The following is a 26,228-nucleotide window of genomic DNA, read 5'->3' on the forward strand; positions in this document are numbered from 1 at the left end:
GATGGAGAGAAAAGAAGATAGGTGGGGAGGAGAGTATAGGTGAGGAGGTAGGGAGGGGATAGGTCAGTCCAGGGAAGACAGACAGGTCAAGGAGGTGGGATGAGGTGGTAGGTAGGAAATGGAGGTGCGGCTTGAGGTGGGAGGAAGGGATGGGTGAGAGGAAGAACAGGTTAGGGAAGCGGAGACAGGCTGGGCTGGTTTTGGGATGCAGTGGGGGAAGGGGAGATTTTGAAGCTTGTGAAGTCCACATTGATACCATTGGGCTGCAGGGTTCCCAAGCGGAATATGAGTTGCTGTTCTTGCAGCCTTCAGGTGGCATCATTGTGGCACTGCAGGAGGGCCATGATGGACATGTCATCTGAGGAATGGGAAGAGTTAAAATGGTTTGCGACTGGGAGGTGCAGTTGTGTGATGCGAACCTAGCGGAGGTGTTCTGCAAAGCGGTCCCCAAGCTTCCGCTTGGTTTCCCCAATGTAGAGGAAGCCACACCGGGTGCAATGGATACAATATACCACATTGGCAGATGTGCAGGTGAACATCTACTTGATATGGAAGGTCATCTTGGGGCCTGGGATAGGGGTGAGGGAGGAGGTGTAGGGGCAAGTGTAGCACTTCCTGTGGTTGCAGGGGAAGGTGCCAGGTGTGGTGGGGTTGGATCAGTCAAGATAGATGGGCAAAATGGTTTACTTCTGCTCCTGTTTTGAATGCTCATGCTGCATTGTCGACGAACAGCAGGTTCCTCAAAACGTGAGCTTTCCCTGCCATTTGTTTGTCTATGTTGTCTGCTCTCACATTAAATTTTAGGCAAGATTTTCCAATGAATAGCATATCACATGCCCCTATGTTTCAACTAATGAGACTGTTTCACTTTGCTGACAGGAGATTCCAATCAGAGCCCCATCAGAAATGCAGAGCAGTACCTCCATTCTCATCTGTTCCCTTGTAATGCAGTACAGTGCTGGGAAAGCAAGCCATGCCCCCCTTATCACAACAGTCTGTGATTTCAAGGTCCAGCATCACAGTCTGACACTTTGACTCAGTGAAAAATAGTGAGTATGCAAGTTAAATGTGAGATAGGATGTCAGGTGCCTAAGGTTCCAGGTGGATCAGGGATAAAGTGCCAAGGAAGGGACGTCTAGGTTGGTTGGGAGTCGTTGCCAAGTCAGCAAGCTGCTGAGTGAGTAGGGGTAGGGTGGTAGGTAGGTAGGTAGGTAGGTAATGTGTCAGGTGAGTTTGGATGCCAAGTGAGTAAGTCAGGATGGATAGAAATGTTGTCAAAGGGGGAAAAGGGTGTCGCAGCAGAAGGAATGTCAGATTCAATGGCACAGGAAAAGGGGACAGGTCTGGCAACAGAAGGCAGGGGTTCAGTAATGGGGCTGGAGGAACCCAGGTGACTGTTGGGTTTGGTGGTGGGTTGAGTGGGATTTGGTCCTAGAAGGTTGGGCAGGGATGATGTTGAATCCAGCAGCAAGGTAGGAGTCTAGGATCTTGGCAGGGTGGGGGTGCAAGAATGGTGTTGGGTCCACTGTTGGGGGGAGGGTGTGTTTGGGTCTGGTGGAGGGGGATGTTTATAAACCGGTGCTTCAGTCTATACACAAGAGCAAGAAGTGGGGAAATGTTTCTTCCAGTTGGAAGAGAATTAGAAATATCAAACAGCTTAACCAAGAAAAGCAAAAAGACTTGCTTGCCATTTACTGTCTGCAGCTGAGGCTGCATAGACCTATACTGCAAAAATAAACTCATCATCCATTCTATTGCTCTTCATTGCAACTGTCTGAGACTGTACCAGATCATATGCAATCTTGGTATTCTGTTTGTTCCTGAGGTGAGCTCCCCATCAAATATCTGCTCTTTATTCAAGACCTCCAGCTCCAAAACATTAGCCATGTCTGCCCCTGACTGGTGAGACCCTTATCTGTAAGTTTATTGTCAATCCACAAACTTTCAGAAGAATTGGCCCAAAATATTGAAGTTCCACCTCCTTAAAATCCAATTCTCTGACCACGTTTTGTGTTGCCTGTTCTCATATGCCTTATTGGACTCGCTACCAAACTTTACTTGAAGTGCTTACATTGCTTTGGCCCATCTTGTCAAGATTTGTTGGCTTGGTGGGTGATAATGACAATGAGATTGCTTCCATATCTCAGACAGCAAGGTCCAAGCAACAAATATTCTAAATCAGCCTGTTCAGATGTATTATAGATACATAACCGGCGCAGTGGCGCTTGAACTCAGGTTTCCGAGCCCAGAGATGTAAGCATTACTGCTACAGCAGGAGAGTATAAGGATCCACGACATACATGAATTTTTGTCGGGGCTTAACTAAACGAAGTCTTGTTAGAACAACTATGTGAAATGAATTTTCATTCTCTGGTTTTAATTGAAAAGAATAAGAAGGTAGCAAAATAACCCGCTTTAAGAGTGCGAAGTTAGTGCCGGATAAATATTGAACTATTTTAAGACGATCTAGAATTATCTAGATTTTGAATAATACAGTTCTGCAAACTTACGGACTGCCCTCCAACGGCCAGATTGCTGCAGTTTTACGGAAGAGAATCGCTGCCAGTTCTCCCGCTGTCACTAACATGCGGGATTACGATGAAATCACCGCTTTCCTCGGAGAATGGGGACCCTTCCAGATCCTCACCTTCCTCCTCTTGAGCCTCAGTGTCTTTCCCAATGGCTTCGGTGGAATGTCCATAGTCTTCGTCGGGGATATTCCTGAACATCGCTGTTTCATTCCCGGGAATCTCAACCTCAGTGAAGCGTGGATGAACCGGACTATCCCTCTGGAACAAGCCCAGGGGAAACTCCAGTACAGCAAATGTAGACGGTACCGGTTGGATGTGATCCGGAATCTTTCGGAGATATTTCCTGACCCAGATTCCGTCAATATTTCTGAGGTGGAACAGGAGCCCTGTTTGGATGGATGGGTGTACAGTAAGGATCAGTACATCTCCACCATCGTCAGCGAGGTAAGCGGCTGAAGGACGCATTGGGCTCACAGTGAGCACAGTTAGTCGGGGGATAGTTTGTGAAGATAAATGTTTCCAAAAACAATAGAAGCTCTGTATTAATCCGAACGTGGCCAAGAGTTTGTAATTCTTTATTTTGAATGGCCTTGGGGACAGACTAATTTTATTACTTTACCTTGATATTTTCAGTGTGTATACATTTGAATTTGAACTGAAAACGTACTTTTAACTTTTGAAAACAAATTCCCAAGAAATTTTACAAGGAAAAGTCGTAATCTCACATTTAGGAGACAGAATGTAATAAGTCACTTTAGTGCAAACTATTTGAGAGTTGTGTATGGAATAAGTTAAGGGAGGAAGCTGTTAAGGAAGCTAATCACCAATACTGTGGTTTTAAGATATAATTAGATAAAGACCTTTTTTTAATTTTCAGAAAGCTTGCTTAAACAGAAACGATGCGGAAGGATGTAGATAGCTTGGTAAGATAGTTCATCAGTATCAGGTCGAGTCAAACAGACTGCAATACGTTTTCAAGTTACACTCTGGATTATTGCCAACTATTTGGCTGGGGTCGATTTGTCCTGCTTTGTCTGTGCACGAAATACCTAGGCAATTTTCCATATTGTCCAGTAGATGCCAGTGTTGTAACTGTACTAGAAGAACTTAGGGGATCAGTAAGTTCGGAAGTAAGTTCCTCTCTGATGAAGGGTCTAGGCCCGAAACATCAGCTTTTGTGCTCCTGAGATGCTGCTTGGCCTGCTGTGTTCATCCAGCCTCACATTTCATTATCAGAGATAATGGGAACTGCAGATGCTGGAGATTCCAAGATAATAAAATGTGAGGCTGGATGAACACAGCAGGCCAAGCAGCATCTCAGGAGCACAAAAGCTGATGTTTCGGGCCTAGACCCTTCATCAGAGAGGAACTTACTTCCGAACTTACTGATCCCAATTCTCCAGCATCTGCAGTTCCCATTATCGCTCACTAAGTTCTGAAGCACAAGTCTTCAAGACAATTGCCAGAATTGTCAGGGCCCATAGCCTTTGCAATATCCAGTTCCTCCATTTGATTTGATTTGATTTATTGACCGATAGCGCTGGAGTACAATTCTGCAGCTGTTAATGACCCACAGTGCCTCATAGATACCCAGTCTTGAGTTGCTAGATCTGTTCAAAGCCTGTCCCATTTTGAACAGTGATGCTGCCACACAACATGATGGAGGGTACTTTCAACCCGAAGGAAGGATTTTGCCTCATTAGGGATTGTGTGATGGTTTCTCTTACTGATACTGTCATGAAAGATGTGTCTGTAGCCAGCAGAGTAAGGATAAGATCAAGTACAGTGGTAAATGAGGTGAGGTCAGTGATAATGGGAACTGCAGATGCTGGAGAATGCAAGATAATAAAATGTGAGGCTGGATGAACACAGCAGGCCAAGCAGCATCTCAGGAGCACAAAAGCTGACATTTCAGGCCTAGACCCTTCATCAGAGAGGGGGATGGGGTGAGGGTTCTGGAATAAATAGGGAAAGAGGGGGAGGCGGACCGAAGATGGAGAGAAAAGAAGATAGGTGGAGAGGAGAGTATAGGTGGGGAGGTAGGGAGGGGATAGGTCAGTCCAGGGAAGACGGACAGGTCAAGGAGTTGGGATGAGGTTAGTAGGTAGGAGATGGAGGTGCGGCTTGGGGTGGGAGGAAGGGATGGGTGAGAGGAAGAACAGGTTAGGGAGGCAGAGACAGGTTGGACTGGTTTTGGGATGCAGTGGGGCCAGGGGAGATTTTGAAGCTGGTGAAGTCCACATTGATACCATTGGGCTGCAGGGTTCCCAAGCGGAATATGAGTTGCTGTTCCTGCAACCTTCAGGTGGCATCATTGTGGCACTGCAGGAGGCCCATGATGGACATGTCATCTAAAGAATGGGAGGGGGAGTGGAAATGATTTGCGACTGGGAGGTGCAGTTGTTTATTGCGAACCGAGCGGAGGTGTTCTGCAAAGCAGTCGCCTACCTCCCCACCTATACTCTCTCCACCTATCTTCTTTTCTCTCCATCTTCGGTCCGCCTCCCCCTCTCTCCCTATTTATTCCAGAACCCTCTCCCCATCCCCCTCTCTGATGAAGGGTCTAGGCCTGAAACGTCAGCTTTTGTGCTCCTGAGATGCTGCTGGGCCTGCTGTGTTCATCCAGCCTCACATTTTATTATATTGAGGTCAGTGATACAAGGTTTCTGCAATGTCTGGGTATTGTTCTTCCTACTCTGTGAATGAGGTATGAACATTGCTGGTCCATCAATTATTGTGCCAGTGAACCATCTATCTCAAGATATCTGATCCACTCTCATTGATCTAGGTCCAAACTTGACAACTAGTTACTGCAGTGATAATTATAACTTGTCATAGTTAGTGACTTATTGCTGTCAGTATTTCTGCTCTTAGCAGAAAACATTCTTACAATCTTTGGACTCACCTGGGAAGTCAACTATTTTGGGAAGGTAGGGAGTTTAGTTTTCAGTTTTCTTTCCATTCATAATTCTGATGGTGATAGACCACATTGGAGTTGAATAGGCCTGTAATTCAGCACAACTGTACTGCACAGAACATGACAAAAGAGTCAGTGTTATTTTTCAAAGGGGATTTCTAGCTTGTACCCCACATTTAGATTCTTCATTTGCCTGTGGGTACTTTAGCAATATGGTTATATTTGCAATGTGGAAACTGCTGTACACTTTTCAAATACTTTGATATTATTGTCTGTTATCAGATGTGACCATATAGGATCCCTACAGTGTGGAAATAGGCCATTTGGCCCATCAAGTTGACAACAAACGTCCAAAGAGAATCCCACGCAGACTTACCCCACTAACATATTCCTATGAGCCTGCAATTCCCATGGCTAATCCACCCAGCCTGCACATCCTGGACACTATGGGCAATTTAGTATGGCCAATCCACCTAATCAGCACATCTTTTGACCGTGAGAGGAAACTGGAGCACCTAGAGAAAACCCACGCATACACAGGGAGAATGTGCAAACTCCACACCGACAGTCACCCAAGGCTGGAATCAGACCCAGGTCACTGGTGCTATGAGACAGCGGTGCTAACCACTGAGTTACCCTAAACATAACCGTCTCTGCATCACAGTCCAGTAAAAATTCCACTAGGCCATTGCATCCCCACATCAGGGATCCCGCAGGTGCAGGACCCTACAACTGCATCAATAGCTGTGATATGTATTTTTTAAATCTAAATACACTCTGATAAATAATCAATAGCATAAGAAAATCTGCCAAACATAAATATGTCAGTCTGCACTCATTCCCGTCAGCAAGTAGGTTGAGTTTGTACTTTTTGGGAGTTTAGAAGAATTAGAGGTGACCATTTCGAAAAACATGCGAGGTTCTCAGAGGGCTAGACAGGGTAGATATGGAAAGGTTATTTTGCCTTGTGACAGAGTCCAGGAAAAGAGGGAATAATCTCAGAGTTATACATTGCCCATTTAAGACAGAGATGGGCAGGAATTTTGGCCTCGCCAAAGGCAGTGAACCTTTTTGTGACTGAGTTATTGTCACATATATCTGGAAAGATACAGTGAAAAGTGCTTTGTCACTATGATCCATTGCCAATTTGAGTTACAAAAAGAACAAAAAGAAATTACACAAGCAGAGTTCATCTTTTGGACTAGACATCTTCAACTACAGCTCTAGCACTTCTGCAAGGTCTCTGCGAGGTGTCCTGGACATCAAGGAGACCCCACTCCAGGTAAAGCAATGATGACTCTTCCAAGAGTCTATACTTCAGTGTCACTGCAACCAGGAGACACCATTCCTGGCACCATTTGTGCTACAGGCAACAACCCACCAAGTGTATGCTCTGGGCCTAGCACAGCCAATAGTTCCCACCCCAAGCAGTGCCATCACTACATAAGCACGTCCGATACCCCTTGGTTTCCCCGTGATGCCTGAAGATGAAAGAAAAAAAAGAGAAGGACAAAGAAGAGAGGGTAAAGGGTGCAGCCAGCCTGGAGTGGATGGGCTCAGGAGCCCAAACACTACCTATTGTAAGAGCACACTATCTTGAATCTGTGGGATTCTTCAGCAGACAGGATTGCTGAGGTGGTTGTTGAGTATTTTCAAAATATAACAGATTTGTATTCAGTAAATGAATCAAAGATTATGGAGTTACAGCAATAAAGTGAAGGCCAAGGTCATCAGATCAACCATGATCTCAAGAATGGCAGATCAGATTTGATGGGCTGGACGGCCTAATTCTACCCCCTATGTTGTGTATGGGAAGGTATTAGACATTTCTTGCTCTTTGTGTTCAGGTCAGTACACTACATGTTTTATTATCATTCTGAGATCTTCTATTCGTTTTGAAATTCAGTTGATACTTCACAAACAGCAATAAGTCATCTAAAATTGCAAAACGCTGCTGATCTTTAAAGAAAGTCTTCAAAGACAAACCTTTTTTAATCAAATAATGACAGACAGTACTGTCTGAATTGATTGAGACTGTGACAAACTGCCTGGCTTTGTGTCTATGCTAAGCAGCAAGGCATGACAGAGGTAATGTGAGCCTTCAGGCTCTGAATGGGGGTTAGGACACAAAAGGAAAAGTTTGGCAAAGCAAGGATGTTGTGAGCAGTCAAGCAGGCGCTAACTGAGTGAGCACTAAGACAGGATAGCAAACAAATCTGAAATGCGGTGATAATGGGAACTGCAGATCCTGGAGAATCCAAGATAACAAAGTGTGAAGCTGGATGAACACAGCAGGCCAAGCAGCATCTCAGGAGCACAAAAGCTGACGTTTCGGGCCTAGACCCTTCATCAGAGAGGGGGATGGGGTGAGGGTTCTGGAATAAATAGGGAGAGAGGGGGAGGCGGACCGAAGATGGAGAGAAAAGAAGATAGGTAGAGAGGAGAGTATAGGTGAGGAGGTAGGGAGGGGATAGGTCAGTCCAGGGAAGACGGACAGGTCAAGGAGGTGGGATGAGGTGGTAGGTAGGAAATGGAGGTGCGGCTTGAGGTGGGAGGAAGGGATGGGTGAGAGGAAGAACAGTTTAGGGAAGCAGAGACAAGCTGGGCTGGTTTTGGGATGCAGTGGGGGGAGGGAATGAGCTGGGCTGGTTTTGTGATGCAGTGGGGGGAGGGGAAGAACTGGGCTGGTTTTGGGATGTACTGGGGGAAGGGGAGATTTTGAAGCTTGTGAAGTCCACATTGATACCATTGGGCTGCAGGATTCCCAAGCAGAATATGAGTTGCTGTTCCTGCAACCTTCGGGTGCAATCATTGTGGCACTGCAGGAGGCCCATGATGGACATGTAGTCTGAGGAATAGGAGGGGGAGTTGAAATGGTTCGCGACTGGGAGGTGCAGTTGTTTGTTGCGAACCGAGTGGAGGTGTTCTGCAAAGCAGTCCCCAAGCCTCCGCTTGGTTTCCCCAATGTAGAGGAAGCCACACCGGGTGCAATGGATACAATATACCACATTGGCAGATGTGCAGGTGAACATCTGCTTGATATGGAAGGTCATCTTGAGACCTGGGATCGGGGTGAGGGAGGAGGTGTGGGGGCAAGTGTAGCACTTCCTGCGGTTGCAGGGGAAGGTGCTGGGTGTGGTGGGGTTGGAGGGGAGTGTGAAGCGGACAAGGGAGTTGCGGAGAGAGTGGTCTGTCCAGAAGGTGGACAAGTGTGGGGATGGAAAAATAGCTAGGGTGGTGGGGACGGTTTGTAGAAGGCGGAAGTGACGGACAATGATACGTTGTATCCGGAGGTTGGTGGGGTGGTATGTGAGTACAAGGGGGATCCTCTGGGGGCGGTTGTGGCGGGGTGTGAGGGATGTGTTGCGGGAAATGCGGGAGACATGGTCAAGGGTGTTCTCGACCATTGCGGGGGGAAAGTTGCGGTCCGTGAAGAATGTGGACATCTGGGATGTGTGTGAGTGCAATGCCTCATCCTGGGAGCAGATGTGGCGGAGGTGCAGGAATTGGGAATAGGGGATGGATGTTTTGCAGGAGAGTGGGTGGGAGGAGGTGTATTCTAGGTAGCTGTGGGAGTCAGTGGGCTTGATATGGACATCAGTTTCTAGCTGGTTACTTGAGATGGAGACTGAGAGGTCCAGGAAGGTGAGGGATGTGTTGGAGATGGCCCAGGTGAACTTGAGGTTTGGGTGGAAGGTGTTGGTAAAGTGGATGAACTGTTCGAGCTCCTCTGGGGAGCAAGAGGCGGCGCCGATACAGTCATCAATGTAACGGAGGAAGAGGTGGGGTTTGGGGGCTGTGCAGGTGCGGAAGAGGGACTGTTCCACATAACCTACAAAGAGGCAGGCATAGCCTGGGCCCATGCGGGTGCCCATGGCCACCCTCTTTGTCTGTAGGAAGTGGGAGGAATCAAAAAGAGAAGTTGTTGAGGGTGAGGACGAGTTTGGCTAGGCAGATGAGGGTGTTGGTGGAGGGGGATTGGTCGGGCCTGCAGGACAGGAAGAAGCGGAGGGCCATGTGGTCATCTGCATGAGGAATACAGGTGTATAGGGACTGGACGTGCATGGTGAAAATGAGGTGTTGGGGGCCAGGGAGTTGGAAGTCTTGAGGAGGTAGAGGGCGTGGGTGGTGTCAGGGATGTAGTTGGGTAGTTCCTGGACCAACGGGGAGAAAATGGAGTCCAGATAGGTGGAGATGAGTTCGGTGGGGTAGGAACAGGCTGAGACAATGGGTCGACCAGGGCAGGCAGGTTTGTGGATTTTGGGAAGATGATAGAAACGGGCCGTGCGGGGTTGGGGAACAATGAGTTTGGAGGCTGTGGGTGGGAGGTCCCCTGAGGTGATGTGGTCATGTATGGTATTGGAGATGATGGTTTGGTGCTCAGGGGTGGGGACATGATCGAGGAGGTGGTAGGAGGTGGTGTCGGAGAGTTGGCGTTTGGCCTCGGCGATGTAGAGGTCAGTGCGCCATACTACCACTGCGCCACCCTTGTCTGCGGGTTTGATGGTGAGGTTGGGGTTGGAGCGGAGGGAGCGGAGGGCTGCCCGTTCTGCGGGGGAGAGGTTGGAGTGGGTGAGAGGGGTGGAGAGGTTGAGGCGATTAATGTCTCGACAGCAGTTGGAGATGAAGAGGTCAAGGGAGGGTAGGAGGCCTGGGGGTGGTGTCCAGGAGGAGGACTTGTGTTGGAGGCGGGTGAAGGGGTCAGTGGAGGGAGGGTTAAGCTCCCAGTTAAAGAAGTAAGCGTGAAGGCGAAGGCGGCGGAAAAACTGCTCGATGTCCAAACGTGACTGGCATTCGTTGATGTGTGGTTGTAGGGGGACAAAGGTGAGCCCCTTACTGAGGACTGACCATTCATCCTCAGTCAGTGGGAGGTCTGCGGGGAAGGTGAAGATGCGGCAGGGCTCAGTGTGGCTGTCTCCTCTGGGGTTGCTGGTTGTGGAGGTTGTGGGCGGGGTTCCGTCGGCATAGGCTGTGGGCAGGGTTCCTACGGCTGTGGGCGGGGTTCCGTCGGCATAGGCTGTGGGCAGGGTTCCATCGGCTGTGGGCGGGGTTCCGTCGGCATAGGCTGTGCGCAGGGTTCCGTCGGCTGTGGGCGGGGTTCCGTCGGCATAGGCTGTGCGCAGGGTTCCGTCGGCAGTGGGCGGGGTTCTGTCGGCATAGGCTGTGGGCAGGGTTCCGTTGGCTGTGGGCGGGGTTCCATCGGCATAGGCTGTAGGCAGGGTTCCGTCAGCTGTGGGCGGGGTTCTGTCGGCATAGGCTTTGGCAGGGTTCCATCGGCTGTGGGCGGGGTTCTGTCGGCATAGGCTTTGGCAGGGTTCCATCGGCTGTGGGCGGGGTTCCGTCGGCATAGGCTGTAGGCAGGGTTCCGTCGGCTGTGGGCAGGGTTCTGTCAGCTGTGGGCAGGGGTTCCGTCGGCTATGGGCGGGGCTCTGTCGGCTATGGGCAGAGCGGAGTGGGCGGCAGCTGCAGCGGTGAGCGTGATTTGTGTGATGGTTCTGGAAGTGGAGGCGATGACTGCAGCAGTGGGCGCGTACGCGGTCGCGGAAGTGGTGTGCCCGGCTGTGGCGGATGTGACGTCATCGGTGGGGTCACCAGCCATGTCCTCATGGTCAATGGCGGCGGGTACATGGTCGGGGAGGGGCAGTGACAGGCTCGGGATTTGGGAGGTGCAGGAATCCTCTTGCGGGTGACAGCAGCCAGTGAGTTTGTTGTACTTACGATTTTTGGTGTCCAGTAAAGTTGAGCAGAACTGGGTGTTCAGTCTGTGGATCCTGCGGAGGATAAAAAGCAGGAGAGGTCCTTTGCAGGTCTAGGAGAGGGAGGGTCTGAGCTGGGGCAGGCTGGATTGCAGTGCCTGGAGGTGCCGGCACATGGCCGCGAGTGTCTGTTTCAGGACTCGCAGGGAGAAATGCTTCTGAAGGGTCTGAATATTCTGGGTGTAGAGGTGGTCACGGTTGGGGCCAAATTGGGAAGGCTTGAATGTAGACTGTAGTCCATTGGGGATGATCCGGTTCCATAGGCAGGTGCTGAGGAAGGTGATGTGGCTGTGGTGCCTGGTTTGCTTCAGGACATGGTCGAGCAGTTTCAAGGCTGAAGAGATTACAAGAGAGTTGCAGTGGGAGAGAGATTTCCTGAGGTTGGTCCGGAGGGAGGAGGGTAACTTCTTCAGGTTAGGCATCCCTGGAAGAGGCTTCGCAGTGGGGTTAAAATTGTATCAGTGATAATGGGAACTGCAGATGCTGGAGAATCCACGATAACAAAGTGTGAAGCTGGGTGAACACAGCAGGCCAAGCAGCATCTCAGGAGCACAAAAGCTGACGTTTCGGGCCTAGACCCTTCATCAGAGAGGCGGATGGGGAGAGGGAACTGGAATAAATAGGGAGAGAGGGGGAGGTGGACCGAAGATGGAGAGAAAACAAGATAGGTAGAGAGGAGAGTATAGGTGAGGAGGTAGGGAGGGCATAGGTCAGTCCAGGGAAGACGGACAGGTCAAGGAGGCGGGATGAGGTGGTAGGTAGGAAATGGAGGTGCGGCTTGGGGTGGGAGGAAGGGATGGATGAGAGGAAGAACAAATTAGGGAAGCAGAGACAGGCTGGGCTGGTTTTGGGATGCGATGGGGGAAGGGGAGATTTTGAAGCTTGTGAAGTCCACATTGATACCATTGGGCTGCAGGGTTCCCAAGCGGAATATGAGTTGCTGTTCCTGCAACCTTCGGGTGGCATCATTGTGGCACTGCAGGAGGCCCATGATGGACATGTCGTCTGAGGAATGGGAGGGGGAGTTGAAATGGTTCGCGACTGGGAGGTGCAGTTGTTAGTTATTTTCCCAGTTATCATTAGTTGTTTAGCTATTTTTCCATCCCCACCCTTGTCCACCTTTCAGAGAGACCACTCGCTCCGTGACTCCCGTGTCCGCTCCACACTCCCCTCCAACCCCACCACACCCGGCACCTTCCCCTGCAACCGCAGGAAATGCTACCCTTGCCACCACACTTCCTCCCTCACCCCCATCCCAGACCCAAAGATGACCTTCCATATCAAGCAGATGTTCACTTGCACATCTGCCAATGTGGTATATTGTATCCATTGCACCCGGTGTGGCACCCTCTACATTGGGGAAACCAAGCGGAGGCTTGGGGACTGCTTTGCAGAACACCTCCGCTCAGTTCGCAACAAACAACTGCACCTCCCAGTCGCGAACCATTTCAACTCCCCCTCCCATTCCTCAGACGACATGTCCATCATGGGCCTCCTGCAGTGCCACAATGATTGCACCCGAAGGTTGCAGGAACAGCAACTCATATTCCGCTTGGGATCCCTGCAGCCCAATGGTATCAATGTGGACTTCACAAGCTTCAAAATGTCCCCTTCCCCCACTGCATCCCAAAACCAGCCCAGTTCTTCCCCTCCCCCCACTGCATCCCAAAACCAGCCCACCTCGCCCCCTCCCCCCACTGCATCCCAAAACCAGACCAGCCTGTCTCTGCTTCCCTAACCTGTTCTTCCTCTCAACCATCCCTTCCTCCCACCTCAAGCCGCACATCCATTTCCTACCTACCACCTCATCCTGCCTCCTTGAGCTGTCCGTCCTCCCTGGACTGACCTATCCCCTCCCTACCTCCCCACCTATACTCTCCTCTCCACCTATCTTCTCCTCTATCCATTTTCGAACCGCCTCCCCCTCTCTCCCTATTTATTCCAGTTCCCTCTCCCCATCCCCCTCTCTGATGAAGGGTCTAGGCCCAAAACGTCAGCTTTTGTGCTCCTGAGATGCTGCTTCGCCTTTTGTGTTCACCCAGCTTCACACTTTGTTAATCTGAACTGCACCCAGGTCCATTCCATGAGCGATGTGCCTGTTGCTGTCAGTAGCAGCACAGCCATTGTAATTGAGATCCTAGGAAGATTACCTGAAATCTTTGTCAACTTAAAGCAACTTTGCCAACTCTTTCTGACCTAAGATGGAAGGGACACCAGTAGTTTGCAGCGAATGTTTCGAAGAATTTTGATTTAAAGTTTTTATTCTGAATTTATTTCACATATCCATATGACTGAGCACTTTTCTCCCTCAGTAACTACGTAAAATATACCAGTGTAGCACAATGCTCTGCATTCACGATATACTGCTCCCCTGCACCGTTTTGGTTGTTCCAAAAGCGTACCCCACATGTTCCAGCAGCTAAAGCATCCACTGCAACAATATCTAGGAAAGTGGTTTTATAATGGGTCAGTATGTCTGTGGAAGTCAGCATATCTTTGACTTTTCAGAACTCATCTTCTTGAAACGTATCCCAAAGTCATTCCTTGTGACCTTTTAGTAACCATCTCTAGAGTTTACACAAGGAAGGAAGAGTTTTAATAGCTAATTAATTTATCACGCCTGAAAATCTTTGCAAACCATGTACTTAATTTTGAAGTGGGCGGTGTCCTTAAGAGATTTTGTCTTCTGTGGATCTTGCATTAAACTGTTTTCTTGCCAACGACGCATACAAAGATGTGGATAGATTTGTTAGAAAAAACATAAACTCCCTATTGAGAGTAAGACCTTTAGCCTATAGGAATTGTTGTACAGTACAGCATGGACTATCTGATCATTTGTTTGACTATCCTTCGTAATATTATGTCCTTATAACAATGCCAGACATGGTATATAAAAACTGAAAGAACTATGGATGCTGTGAGTCGGAACAAAATCAAAGTAGCTGGAAAAGCTTCTGACGAAGCTTTTGAGGATGGTGTAAGGAAGGGTTGCTGGACCCGAAACGTCAGCTCTGTCTTTTCTGGACACGGTATGTTGGAAGATTTCTGAGACAGACACAATCTCAAACCTCTGTTTAAACAGTACTTCCAAAATGAGCAAAAATGAGTTAAGCATCCAGTGGGAAATGCCAGAATCTCCTGTTGGCATCAAATTTCATAAAACTTCTACTTCAGGGCAACTTGGATAATTGCTGTTGACAGTGAGTATAGTGTGGATTTCTCTCGCCACTGCTTTGTTGAACAATGTTAAGTTGTCACATATTCTATTGGACCCACTGGGGTTTAGGGTTAGGGTTAGGATAGGGTATAATAACCAGAACAGAGCACCACTCTGTTGGCTCTGTTACTCAAGAAATTACACCTGTCTCGGTAATTTCCTGAGGTTCTTTCTAAATATGAATCATTAGATGGTGAAGCCATTTTCTGGGCGTGCAAAGACATAATAGCTTGATGATTTGTTCTGAGTGTGATGCGAAATTTCACACTATTTCCTAAACCTGTAAACAACTTTGGACATTCCTCTTTAAAAAAAAAGGCACAAATAGAGATTCATAGATATGTTCCAATTATTAGTACAGAAACATGGCTGCATGGTGACCAGCGCTGGGAACTGAATATTTAAGGATATTTTACTTTTAGGAAAGACAAACAAGAAGAAAATGAGGTAGAATTGCACAAAAATAGACGAAGTGGATCAGTATATTAGTAAAGGAGGAACTCCAATCAGTAGAACAATGTGTGGAATTAGTTTGGTTGAAACGAAGGAAGCAACATGTATTAAAAATTAGTCAGAAGGTAGAAAAGCCTGCAACAGTAGTAATAGTAATAGTAACTGCTGATGCTGGAAAATCTGAGACAACAAGGTATAGAGCTGGATGAACACAGCAGGTCAAGCAGCATCAGAGGAGCAGGAAAGCGGATGTTTCAGGTCTGGACCCTTCTTCAGAGCTGGGGGTGGGAGGGGATTCAGAAGCAAATAAGGAGAGAGGGGGAGGCGGATGGAGGATGGATAAGGAGCAGATAGGTGGAGAGGAGACAGACAGGTCAGAGAGGCGGGATTGGAGCCAGTAAAGGTGAGTGTAGGTGGGGAGTTAGAGTGCAGATAAGTCAATCCAGGGAGGACGGAGAGGCCAAGGAGGTGGGATGAGGCTGTTAGGTAGGAAGTCGGGGTGGGACTTGAGGTCAGAGGAGCGGATAGGTGGGAGGAAGGACTGACAGATTAGCGAAGCAGGGATGAGCTGGGCTGGTGTTGAGATGCGGTCGGGGAGGGGAGATTTTGAAGCTTGTAAAGTCCACATTGATACCACTGGGCTGCAGAGTTCTCAAGCAAATATGAGTTGCTGCTCCTGCAACTTTCAGGTAGCACTGGAGGAGAACCCAGGGTGGAAATGTCGTCCGAGTATAGGGAGGGGGAGTTGAAATGGTTCGCGACTGGGAGCTGCAGTCGTTTATCATGAACCGAGTGTAGGTGTTGCATGAAGCCGTCTCCAATCCTCCGCTTGGTTTCCCCGATGTAGAGGATGAACAGCGGATACAGTATACCACATTAGCAGATGTGCAGGTGATCCATTTCAAGCCTATCGACTCCCACAGCTACCTAGAATATACCTCCTCTCATCCACTTGCCTGCAAAAATGCCATCCCCTATTCCCAATTCCTTCGCCTCCACTGCATCTGCTCCCGAGATGGGGCATTCCACTCACGGACATCCCAGATGTCCTCGTTTTTCAAGGACCGCAACTTCCCCCTACGGTGGTCGAGAACGCCCTCGGCCGTGACTCCTGCATTTCCCACAACTCATCCCTCACACCCCGTCCCCGCAATAACAACCAAAACAGAATCCTCCTCTTCCTCATGTACCACCCCACAAACCTACGGATCCAATGCATCATCCTCTGGCACTTCCGCCTTCTGCAATCTGATCCCACGACCAAAAACATTTTTACCTCCCCGCCCTTATCTGCTTTCCAGAGGGATCACTCTCTCCATGACTCCCTTGTCCGCTCCACACTCCCCTCCAGCCCCACCACACCTGGCACTTTTCCCTGCAACCGCAGGAAGTGCTACACTTGCCCCTACACCTCGTCCCTCACCCCATCCCAGGCCCCAAGAAGGCCTTCCACACCAAGCAGATGTTCATCTACACATCTGCTAATGTGGTGTACTGTATCTGCTGTTCCCAATGTGGCCTCCTGCACATCGGGGAAACCAAGCGGAAGCTTGGATCCGCTTTGTTGAACACCTACACTCAGTTCGCGACAACCAACTGCACTTCCCAGTCGCAAACTATTTCAACTCCCCCTCCCACTCCTCAGATGACATGTCCATCCTGGGCCAACTGCAGTGCCATAACGGTGCCACTCAAAGGTTGCAGGAACAGCAACTCAAATTCCGCTTGGGAATCCTGCAGGCCAATGGTACCAATTTGGACTCCACAAGCTTCAAAATCTCCCCTCCCCCTACTGCATCCCAAAACCAGACCAAATCGTCTGTGCCTCCTTAATCAGTCCATCCTTTCTCCCACTTATCCACTCCTCTCACCTCAAGCCCCAACCCCATCTCCTACCTACCAGCCTCATCCCGCCTCCTTGACCTGTCCGTCCTCCCAGGACTGACCAACCCCACCCTAACTCCCCACCTACCCTCACCTTTACTGGCTCCATCCCCGCCTCTTTGGCCTGTCTGTCTCCTCTCCACTTATCTGCTCCCTTATTCATCTTCCATCCACCTCCCCCCCCTCCCTATTTATTTCAGAGACCCCTTCCCCTCCCCATTTCTGAAGAAGGGTCTAGGCCTGAAACGTCAGCCTTCCTGCTCCTCTGATGCTGCTTGGCCTGCTGTGTTCATCCAGCTCCATACCTTGTTAGAACATAGAACATAGAACATAGAAAAGTACAGCACAGTACAGGCCCTTCAGCCCAAAATGTTGTGCCGTGGAATAATCCTAATCCAAAAATAAAATAACCTAACCTACATTCCCCTCAATTCACGGCTGTCCATGTGCATGCCCAGCAGTTGCTTAAATGTTATCTCAAAGAAGTCTGCAAAGTAGATTGAAAGGGAAACAAATTACGTCTCTCCGAGATGAGACTGTATGATTTTGAATGACAGAAGGAATTCTGTGAACCACAAAGATAGTGCATTAAATACATTTTCAACATTCCTTTCATCTTCGGAGTTGCTGTATTGGTTCTGTTTAACATCAAATCAGAGCGTTGTAACATTTTGTCTTTTTGCTAAGTTTTGTCAGATAACAAAGTGACACTCATTCCTGTAACAAGTTTGAATTGTGCAGACATCCATTGATGTGGATAAACTTCTGTTATGTCTGGTTCATAGGTCTTGCTTGTTTTACTTATGAATTGCTGTGGCGCCACTTCTAAGGAGATATGCTATAACGGAAATATTTTGGCAGTCAGATTTATTTTTTCTAATGGCATTGGGTATAGAGTACAGTAGATGCTTCTCTGCTTTGTTTCCATTGTTTAAGGATTGCTTCTAGTTTAATGTTTTAGTAAAGACCTGTAGCTCAGGTTATGGTTGGAGTTGTTGGTTGGTTCACCGAACTGACTGGTTTTCATGCAAACATTTTGTCTCCCTGCCACATCTACATACCACTGTGGTGCAAAACCAGGGGCAGGACTACTCACCATGACAGACTGGACCATATAATTCAGAGCAGGACAGAACAACAGTGCTTCAGTGGAGGCTAGACAGCACTAAAGATACCACTGAGAAGGGAAAGACATGCAGACACAGAGAGAATGTGCTAGGTCCACAAAGACAGTTGCCCAAAGGAGGAATCGTACCCAGGAATCAGGTGCTGTGAAGAGACAAGGGAAAATTGGCACCCGGCTTTGCGGGTCAGGGACACTGAGGTCCTGCTAAACTGGCAGATGCTAATGCAGGATTACATGTTCCCCTAGGATCAGCAATAAAGGCCACATGACCAGACCATGCCAACCATGATAGAGCAGCCTCAGCTGTCTGGACGGATATAGAGTGCTATTACGAGGTCAATCACCTTCATCACTCCAGTGTAAGTAACACCATCTTCTCTCCGATACCTGACACATATAGAATCCCTACAGTGTGGAAGCAGGCCATTCAGCCCATCAAGCCCACATCAACCCTTCAAAGAGCTTCCCACCAGATCTAGTATATCCTTGTAACCCTGCACTTTTGATAGTTAACCCACCTAGCCTGCATAACTTTGGACTGTGGAAGAAAACCAGACACCCAGAGGAAACCCACACAGACACAGGGAGAATGTGCAAACTCCACACAGACAGTCGCCTGCCAGTGGTATCGAGCCTGGGTCCCTGGTGCTGTGAGGCAGCAGCGCTAGCCACCATCCCACACCTTCCATCTCTGTTACTGTAACCACTTGACAGCAAAGCTCTCTACCTCTTTCCTGCAACATCTTCCATCACTTGCTGTCACGCATCCCAGTGCATGATACCACTAACCCTGCATGCCTTTTGCAGTGCCTACTCACTCACTCAGGACACCTCCTGACCTGCACCAAAAGTAACAGATGTGTCACTCACTTTTCTCTCCCTTAATACCTTCCACCCTCATTTCAGGACAAAAGCAGTCCACAGTAGGGTAGAAAGAGTCAGGTGGTGGGCCATCTAACTTCTGACTACTCACTGCTGATACAGAGAGCCTCCTGACTCTGACTATCTGAGCGAACTGATCAATCATGTCCGAGCTCCTGATCTGGTTCTAGAGGCTACCCTTGACTTACAGTGCCAGGACACTCTGAGCAAAGGCTATTCCCCTTAACATGACCAAGGCCTGTTGACAATTGCAGCAAGCTTCCTGGTTTTGTGCCTGTGTTAAATGAAATGGGCAAGACAGAACTAATCTGAAACCGTTACTCTGGCTGAGAAGGGAACATGTACAAAGACAAGCCTGGGGAGAGATGCTTGTAAGTATTGTAGTAAGGCCAAAGTCAATGAGCACCATGACAGCAAGCGAAGAGTCAATACAGTGTGGAGCTGGAGAAGCACAGCAGGTCAGGCAGCATCAGAGGAGCAGGAGATTTGATGTTTGGCGTCGATGATTTTGTGGTCGAAGAGCTTCAAAGCAGAGGAGATCACCAGGGGGTTGCGATGGGAGAGAGATCCACTGAGATCTTAATGGAGGGAAGAGCACAACTTCTTCAAGGTGGGCATCCTTAGAAGAGGCTACACAGTGTGATTTTAAGTCATTCAGAGATGGCAAGAGCTGCAGATGCTGGAGTCAGAGTCAATACAGTGTGGAGCTGGAGGAACACAGCAGGTCAGGCAGCATCAGAGAAGCAGAAAAGTTGATGTTTCAGGTCAGGACCCTTCATCAGGACTCTGCCTGCTGCTGATGCAGTATTGCAGTACAGAAGTGGATCGGACATGTGCCTTGAGATCCTTAGAGGCTGACACATGTCTGATACCAAAGCTCATGGATGTGGGATATGTGTAACTGGTGTCTATGGAGATTTCTCTGCTTATGTTGGTGCCTGATGTCCATCATCGAGGTTCTTCAGAGCAAATAGTAAACTGGTATTGCCAGGTACCTGTTGTAATTTCCTGTCAAGATTTCCCCATATCCAACCTGTTTGCTTTACTTGCTAAGATGGCAAGCTGAATATGAATGAGGCTAGTTGAGCCATTTGAAATGAATTTAACAAGCTACAAAGCCCCAAAATTGGCAACTCATTGCTGCCCAATGAAAAGGTTGGTACTCATCAAAACCCGAAAGGTAACACTATATACTCCCAATGTGAAGGGAACCCTCGCTGACTTTTCACACAATTCTGCCATGGATCTCACCATAGCACATGTCATCCAGGCCCCTTTAAGATTCCACCCAAAACACTTATCAGTTTTGCCTTGAACCTACTCAGTGTCTGAACTTCCATCGTCCTCTGGAGTAGAGGATTCTAAAGATTTATTGTCTTCTGAATAAAAATGGTCCTTATCTGACTCAGTTGATCCCACAGCCAGAGGAAACACCCTTTCAGCATTAGCTCTGTCTACCCTTTTCATAAATCTTGTCAGTAACTGCAGGATACCGGTCCACTCACTTCAATCACTCAGAGAACAATCCTACCTTCCTGGCAATAAATCTGATGAAGCTCTGCTGCACTCCTTTAATGGCAAGGATATCTTTCCTTTGGCAAAGGGGGAAGAATTACATATAGTGCATTCTTATTGGCATTTTATACAATAAGAGACTTCTTTGCTACTGTACTCAGATACAAGGTCCCTTTGGGTATCAATACTTCCTACCAATGCTTACTGATTCTTGCTATTTCTTCGGTCGACCTAAAAAGATTCTGAGTTCTGTTATTTCATCAGAGACCTTCTCTCGCCGATTCACTGATTCTGGCCCCTATTATCATCACTACACCACTTCATTTTCCTTTTTGCCAGTCCCTCCTAAATGATGAATATCCTTCAATATTCAGTTCCCAGTTTTGATCATCCTGAAGCTATGTCTCTGATTTGGCAGTCCAATCAACCCTCTCTCTTCCACAATGCCTCTAATTCACCTACATCGTTGTGCATTCTGTGTACATTTAGATTGAGTGCTTTTAATGGCTTTTTTAACTCTACTCAATAAATTGACCCTGGTTGATTCTAGGATTTATTTCTGCTGCCTTCAAGTTTAACTTATTAAACTTTCTACTTCCCAGAAACATCTTTGTTTTATTGTTTTTTTTTAATTCTGAATTTCCTCTTAAGTTTCCCTATCCCCTGATAACATAGATCAAACCTTCCCCAAATGACAGGGTGTGAAGAAGGCATTTAACACGTTGTCCTTCGTCAGTCAAGGCATTGAGTATAGGAGCTGGGACATTATGTTACAGCTGTGTAAGTCATTGGTGAGGCCACACTTGGAGTATTGTGTACAGATTTGGTCACCCTGTTATAGGGAAGACATAGTTAAACTGGAAAGTGTGCAAAGAAGATTAACGAGGATGTTGCAAGGACTAGTAGGGAGATGTTGGCCAGCATAGGACTTTATTCCTTGGAATGTAGAAGAATGAGGAGTGACCTTATTGAGGTGCATAAAATCATGTGGGGAATTGATAGGATGAATGCATACAGTCTTTTTCCCATGGATGGGAAATTCAAAACTAGAAGGCATAGGTTTAAGGTGAGAGGGAAAAGATTGAAGAAGGTCCTGAGAAGCAACGTCTTCATGCAGAGAGTGCCATGTGTATCGCGTGCCAGACAAAGTGGTTGAGGCGGGCACAATAGGAAAATTTAAAAACATTTGGATAGGTACCAAGATGGGGAGGGTTTAGAGGAATATAGGCCAAATTATAACTAGCTGAGTGGGCACCTTGGTCAGTATGGACCCGTTTGGGCTGAGGAGCCTGTTTCCATGACTCTTTTACTCTTTGACTCTATGACTCCATGAACATCAGCAAACCTTTTCACAAGGTATTAGCTCCAATCCTGCAAAGATGTAATCCATCCTGTTTGTACACCAGTACCCCATCCCAACCAATTCCCCATGGCAGAACCACGTCCACTGCCCTAGAAATCTAAGGCCCTCACTCCCATAACATTTTTCTAGCTATGGGTTCATTTTACTTAATCTTCCTATTTCTGTACGCATTAGCATATAGTGTTGGAATCAGTCCTCTGTTTTAAAGGTCTCACTTTTCATTTTCTTGCTAACTTACTAAACTCAACTTTCATGATCTTATTCCTCTTTCTGCAACCGCCATTGGTCAAATGCGGACTATGTTTGCTGGTTCTTTGCTCTCCTCTAAAGAAATGTCCTGCAGATGTTCTGTGACATCTCTGGTGCTGGAAGGCAATGTGCAATTCCAGAGTCTTGTCTCTGGACACTGTGATACCACAAACTTATTCTGACTACCTTCCTTTGACCAAACATCATCCTTACCAGTATCTAAATGGAAAACCAGTTTAATCAGTGAGATAATTGCAGGTGACTCCTCAGTGCATACTTCTGCCTTCTAGATTGCTTATTGGTCACTTATTCCCCCTCTGCCAGCCAAATCTTGGTTAGTAGTGTGACAACTTCATTAAACATGCCATGCAACTAACTCTCAACTTCCTGGATTCACCACAGTCATCCCAACTGCCACTCAGGCTCCAAAGTCCAGAATTCAATGTTCCCTCAGGTGACATTTCTCTTTCATGTGATTGCCTAGACCACACAAGTGTCCATGACTCCCACAACAAACAGGTCAAACCAACTGAGCTGTTCTGCCATGCTTTAAGCCGACTTGCCAACTATTTATTTTCAACTGGGGATAAGAAAGCCAAAAGTAAAGTGGCTCACCAAGCAGCTGCAATGTATCTAGCTTTGTCTGTCACTGACTGGCTCAGGATCCTGTTCCTGTCTGCAATGCTGACTGCTTGTCTAAGGGTCCTTTTCTCGATTAGTCCTCCAGGTCAGTGGTTCCCAGTCTTTCCAGCTACGCAGCACATTTCAATGAGACAAACAATTCCATGGCACACTACACATTTTTCAGCTGTATTGATTGTTCGTAAGCGCTAATTACTTGTATTTACTACAGTTACAATCTTACCAGAGTGTTTGCAACATTGTGCACTACAAAGTAAAGAAGAATTAATTGCAAGATAATAAAGTGTGAAGCTGGATGAACTCAGCAGGCCAAGCAGCATCTCAGGAGCACAAAAGCTGATGTTTCAGGCCTAGACCCTTCATCAGAAAAAGGGTCTGATGAAGGGTCTAGGCCCGAAACGTCAGCTTTTGTGCTCCTGAGATGCTGCTTGGCCTGCTGTGTTCATCCAGCTTCACACTTTATTATCTTGGATTCTCCAGCATCTGCAGTTCCCATTATCTCTGATACAAGAATTAACTGCATTATTGTTTCAAGTTTGTTTCACGTTGATTTTCATGTCCTTCAATGCAAAATTTCATGGCACACTTGGGCATTTCTCATGCAGACCAGACCACAGCACATTGCTTCTGCTTATAACTCCTCAGAGATAGTTAGAACTGCCAATGCTGGAGTCAGAGATAACACAGTGTGGAGCTGTAGGAACACAGCAGGCCAGGCAGCATCAGAGGAGCAGGAAAGTTGACGTTTAGGGTCGGGGCCCTTCTTCAGAAATCCTTCAGAAGATTTAAGAGTAGCAACTTCTTCATGCAGAGAGTTGGGTGTATATAGAATGCCAAAGAAAGTGCTTGAGGCAGGTACAGTAGAAAAATTTTAAAAACATTTGGATAGGTACCAGGTTTGGAAGGGTTTACTGGAATATAGTTCAAATGTGAGCTAGCTGAGAGGGCACCATGGTCATTTCTGAAGAAGGGTAACGTCAGCTTTCTTGCTCCTCTGATGCTGTCTGGCCTGCTGTGTTCCTCCAGCTCCACACTGTGTTATCTCTTGCTACTGTAAATACTGCTTTTCCAGCTCTATTTACTGTCTACTTTATTCATGCTACTGTTGCAGATGTTGTCTGGATCTGTGGTCCTTTTTAAAAGCTGTTCTTAAAGGTGCACTCATCTTTTTAGTGATAGTAGGAACTGCAGATTCTGGAGAATCTGAGATAACAAGGTGTAGAGCTGCATGAACACAGCAGGCCAAGCAGCATCAGAGGAGCAGGTTTCCTGCTGTGTTCATCCAGCTCTACACCTTCTTATCTCATATTTTTAGTAGTTTTTCTTTTCGTTTCCCTTCTTTTGGATTCTTGCACTGCTTATGATTTCTTCAATCTTAAAACAACTTATACGATAATGCTTTCGCATGCACCGCCCGCCCCCACCACCCCCCTACCATGTTGTAATGTGAAACGAGTACCACTGTCAGCATGTTGGCAGGAATACCCACAATAGGTATCTGGTTCTGAAATGTTTTTCTTTAGACCCATATATTGTCACTATTTTCCTCTTGTTAGTACCAGCCTGGGGTGGTCAAGGATGACCATACAAAAACAGAGTCAATGTTTTGAGTTCAGTGACCCTTCCTCAGAACTTCCTCAGCTCTGAGGAAGGGTCACCGGACCCGAAACATTGTCTGTTTTTCCTTCACAGATGCTGCCAGACCTGCTGAGCTTTTCCAGCAACTTTTTTTTAGTTCCTGATTTACAGCATCCGCAGTTCTTTCGGTTTTTATTCGATGACCATTGCAAAGTCTTGACAAAAGGGACAGATTCTTGAATAAAAAGAAAAGTATATTGTGTAGTCGTAAAAAAGCAAGTTACAACATAATAAGACTAAATGACAACATAAGTAACCTAAGTTATATGATTGTGAATGGTACAGCTAATAAATATAACAGAATAAAACAACTAGATATGACAAACACCTTCTAGAAACACTTATTTCTAACTCAACTGACTAGTTACAGGAAGACTTCATAGCTTTCTGGCCAACTGCCTTTTGCAACAAGATATACGTATGGAATCATTTGTTGCAGACTTTGAGGGTGTTTTTCACCAATTTGCTATTCAAGTTTCACTGTTTCAAATTTGCTACACATTCCACAACAAGCACAGCAATAGGTAATACCGCTTCCCATGCCACCGAACATGAGATAACAATATAGCGACATGATATGAACACATGAAGGATGCATCCACATAAAGTGACTGAAATAGTCTTTAGCTGAGGGTTGCCAATAATCGTCAATTCCCATTTTCTACAGGCAGCCAATGATGTTGCTCTTTTAAAAGAAAGGAGTATTCATACTACAATATCAGAATTGTAGACGATCCTAAAAGTGTACATTAAGGCTCTGTGAACATAAAATCAAATTCATTGACCTGTCACAACGGGATAAAAGACAGGTTATTGATCTTTGAATTCCATTGTTAATGCTGAGAGCTCCATAGATTGAAACCATTTTTAAAAAAGGGGGCCAAAAGCACAGATTTAAAATAGCCCCAGACATCTTTTGAGAAAGGCTGATCAAGTTTTCTGAAACAAATGTGGAATAATGCAAGATGTGGCCTAGTTGAAATCAACTTTGCATCCAAGTTCAGCCACTCCCCTCCCAATTGGACCCACCAATCCCTTGTACCTCTCAGATCCCTCAACTTTGGTTTGACCATAGTCCTGACCACCAGCTACTCCCACCACTCATTCCAGCATTGATACCCCTCCCCTGCTAGATGCCTCAACCTCAGACTCAAACCAACACTCTATCCCCAACAACCTAATAGCTACCATACCCTTTCACAGACTCAACAGCCCTTTCCAACTGTCAGATTCAACAGATTGCCAATTCAAAGTTGGAACCAACTCATTTCTCACCTACCCTAAGTGCTCATTCAGTTACCTGCCTTTCAGGCATCCTACCCATGTGGCAGCCTAACCATCGCACCTATCTGGCACTCTATCCACTTGGAATCCGACTGACCTCACACACCTGGCACAATTCTCAATTCTATGTCCCTCAAACAACAGCCATCCTTAACCTAGAATTAGTTGCATTCTTACTATTTCACAGGAGTTGCTGCGAAACTGGATGTGCCATTGGACATTTAAATCACAAAACAAAGACACTGACTGCTGCAAAAGGAGCAGTGGTTTCCAATAAGATGTGCTGCTGGATTCACAGATTCCTGGACAGGGTTGTAAACAGTCGGCCCAATTCAGGAATCTCCAGCACAGAAGATATCTGAAGCTAATTGGGTAAATCTTTAATCCAATCAGCATCAGAAATAAGCTTTCCACCCATGTTTAGTGAGAGTCACCACAGGTTTATGAAAGGACCATGTTTCACAAATCTGATGATTTTTTCGACAATGTAACTGTTTTTTAATGGTGTAAGGTTTGCTAGGGTTAATACTGAGAGGTGCTTTAAGCACTACACATTATAATTCCATCATGGGGACCTGGTGAGAGAGAATAGCTTAGGATCTGGTGGGAGTAAGACGTGCCACTCAATAGGCCCTTCTCATAGCCTCTGTAACTTTGTCTATTATACTAAAGCAACTTGTACAAAGTTGCTAACGTGTAATCAACTACAAGAGCCATGATTAGTTATACCAGCACGTGGCTTTGCTGTATCATACCAGAAAAATCGGGTCA

General features: G+C 47.0%; 1 protein-coding gene across 7 annotated transcripts in view; it reads left to right on the plus strand.

Moving 5' to 3' along the window:
* Positions 1 to 2,396: 2,396 nt before the first annotated feature.
* The window catches only part of LOC125458528 (organic cation/carnitine transporter 2-like), a 113,798-nt gene continuing 89,966 nt past the window's right edge, over positions 2,397 to 26,228 (plus strand). For all 7 annotated transcript variants that reach the window (XR_009446610.1, XM_059650622.1, XM_059650626.1 and 4 more), the window contains exon 1: positions 2,397 to 2,975. Coding sequence is in view for 6 of the 7 variants with exons in the window: in XM_059650622.1 (XP_059506605.1) it covers positions 2,586 to 2,975 (390 nt within the window). In the remaining variant the exon portion in view is untranslated. The remainder of the gene's footprint in view (positions 2,976 to 26,228) is intronic.

The sequence above is a fragment of the Stegostoma tigrinum genome, chromosome 13 (genome assembly GCF_030684315.1).
Source record: "Stegostoma tigrinum isolate sSteTig4 chromosome 13, sSteTig4.hap1, whole genome shotgun sequence".
Taxonomy (NCBI): domain Eukaryota; kingdom Metazoa; phylum Chordata; class Chondrichthyes; order Orectolobiformes; family Stegostomatidae; genus Stegostoma; species Stegostoma tigrinum.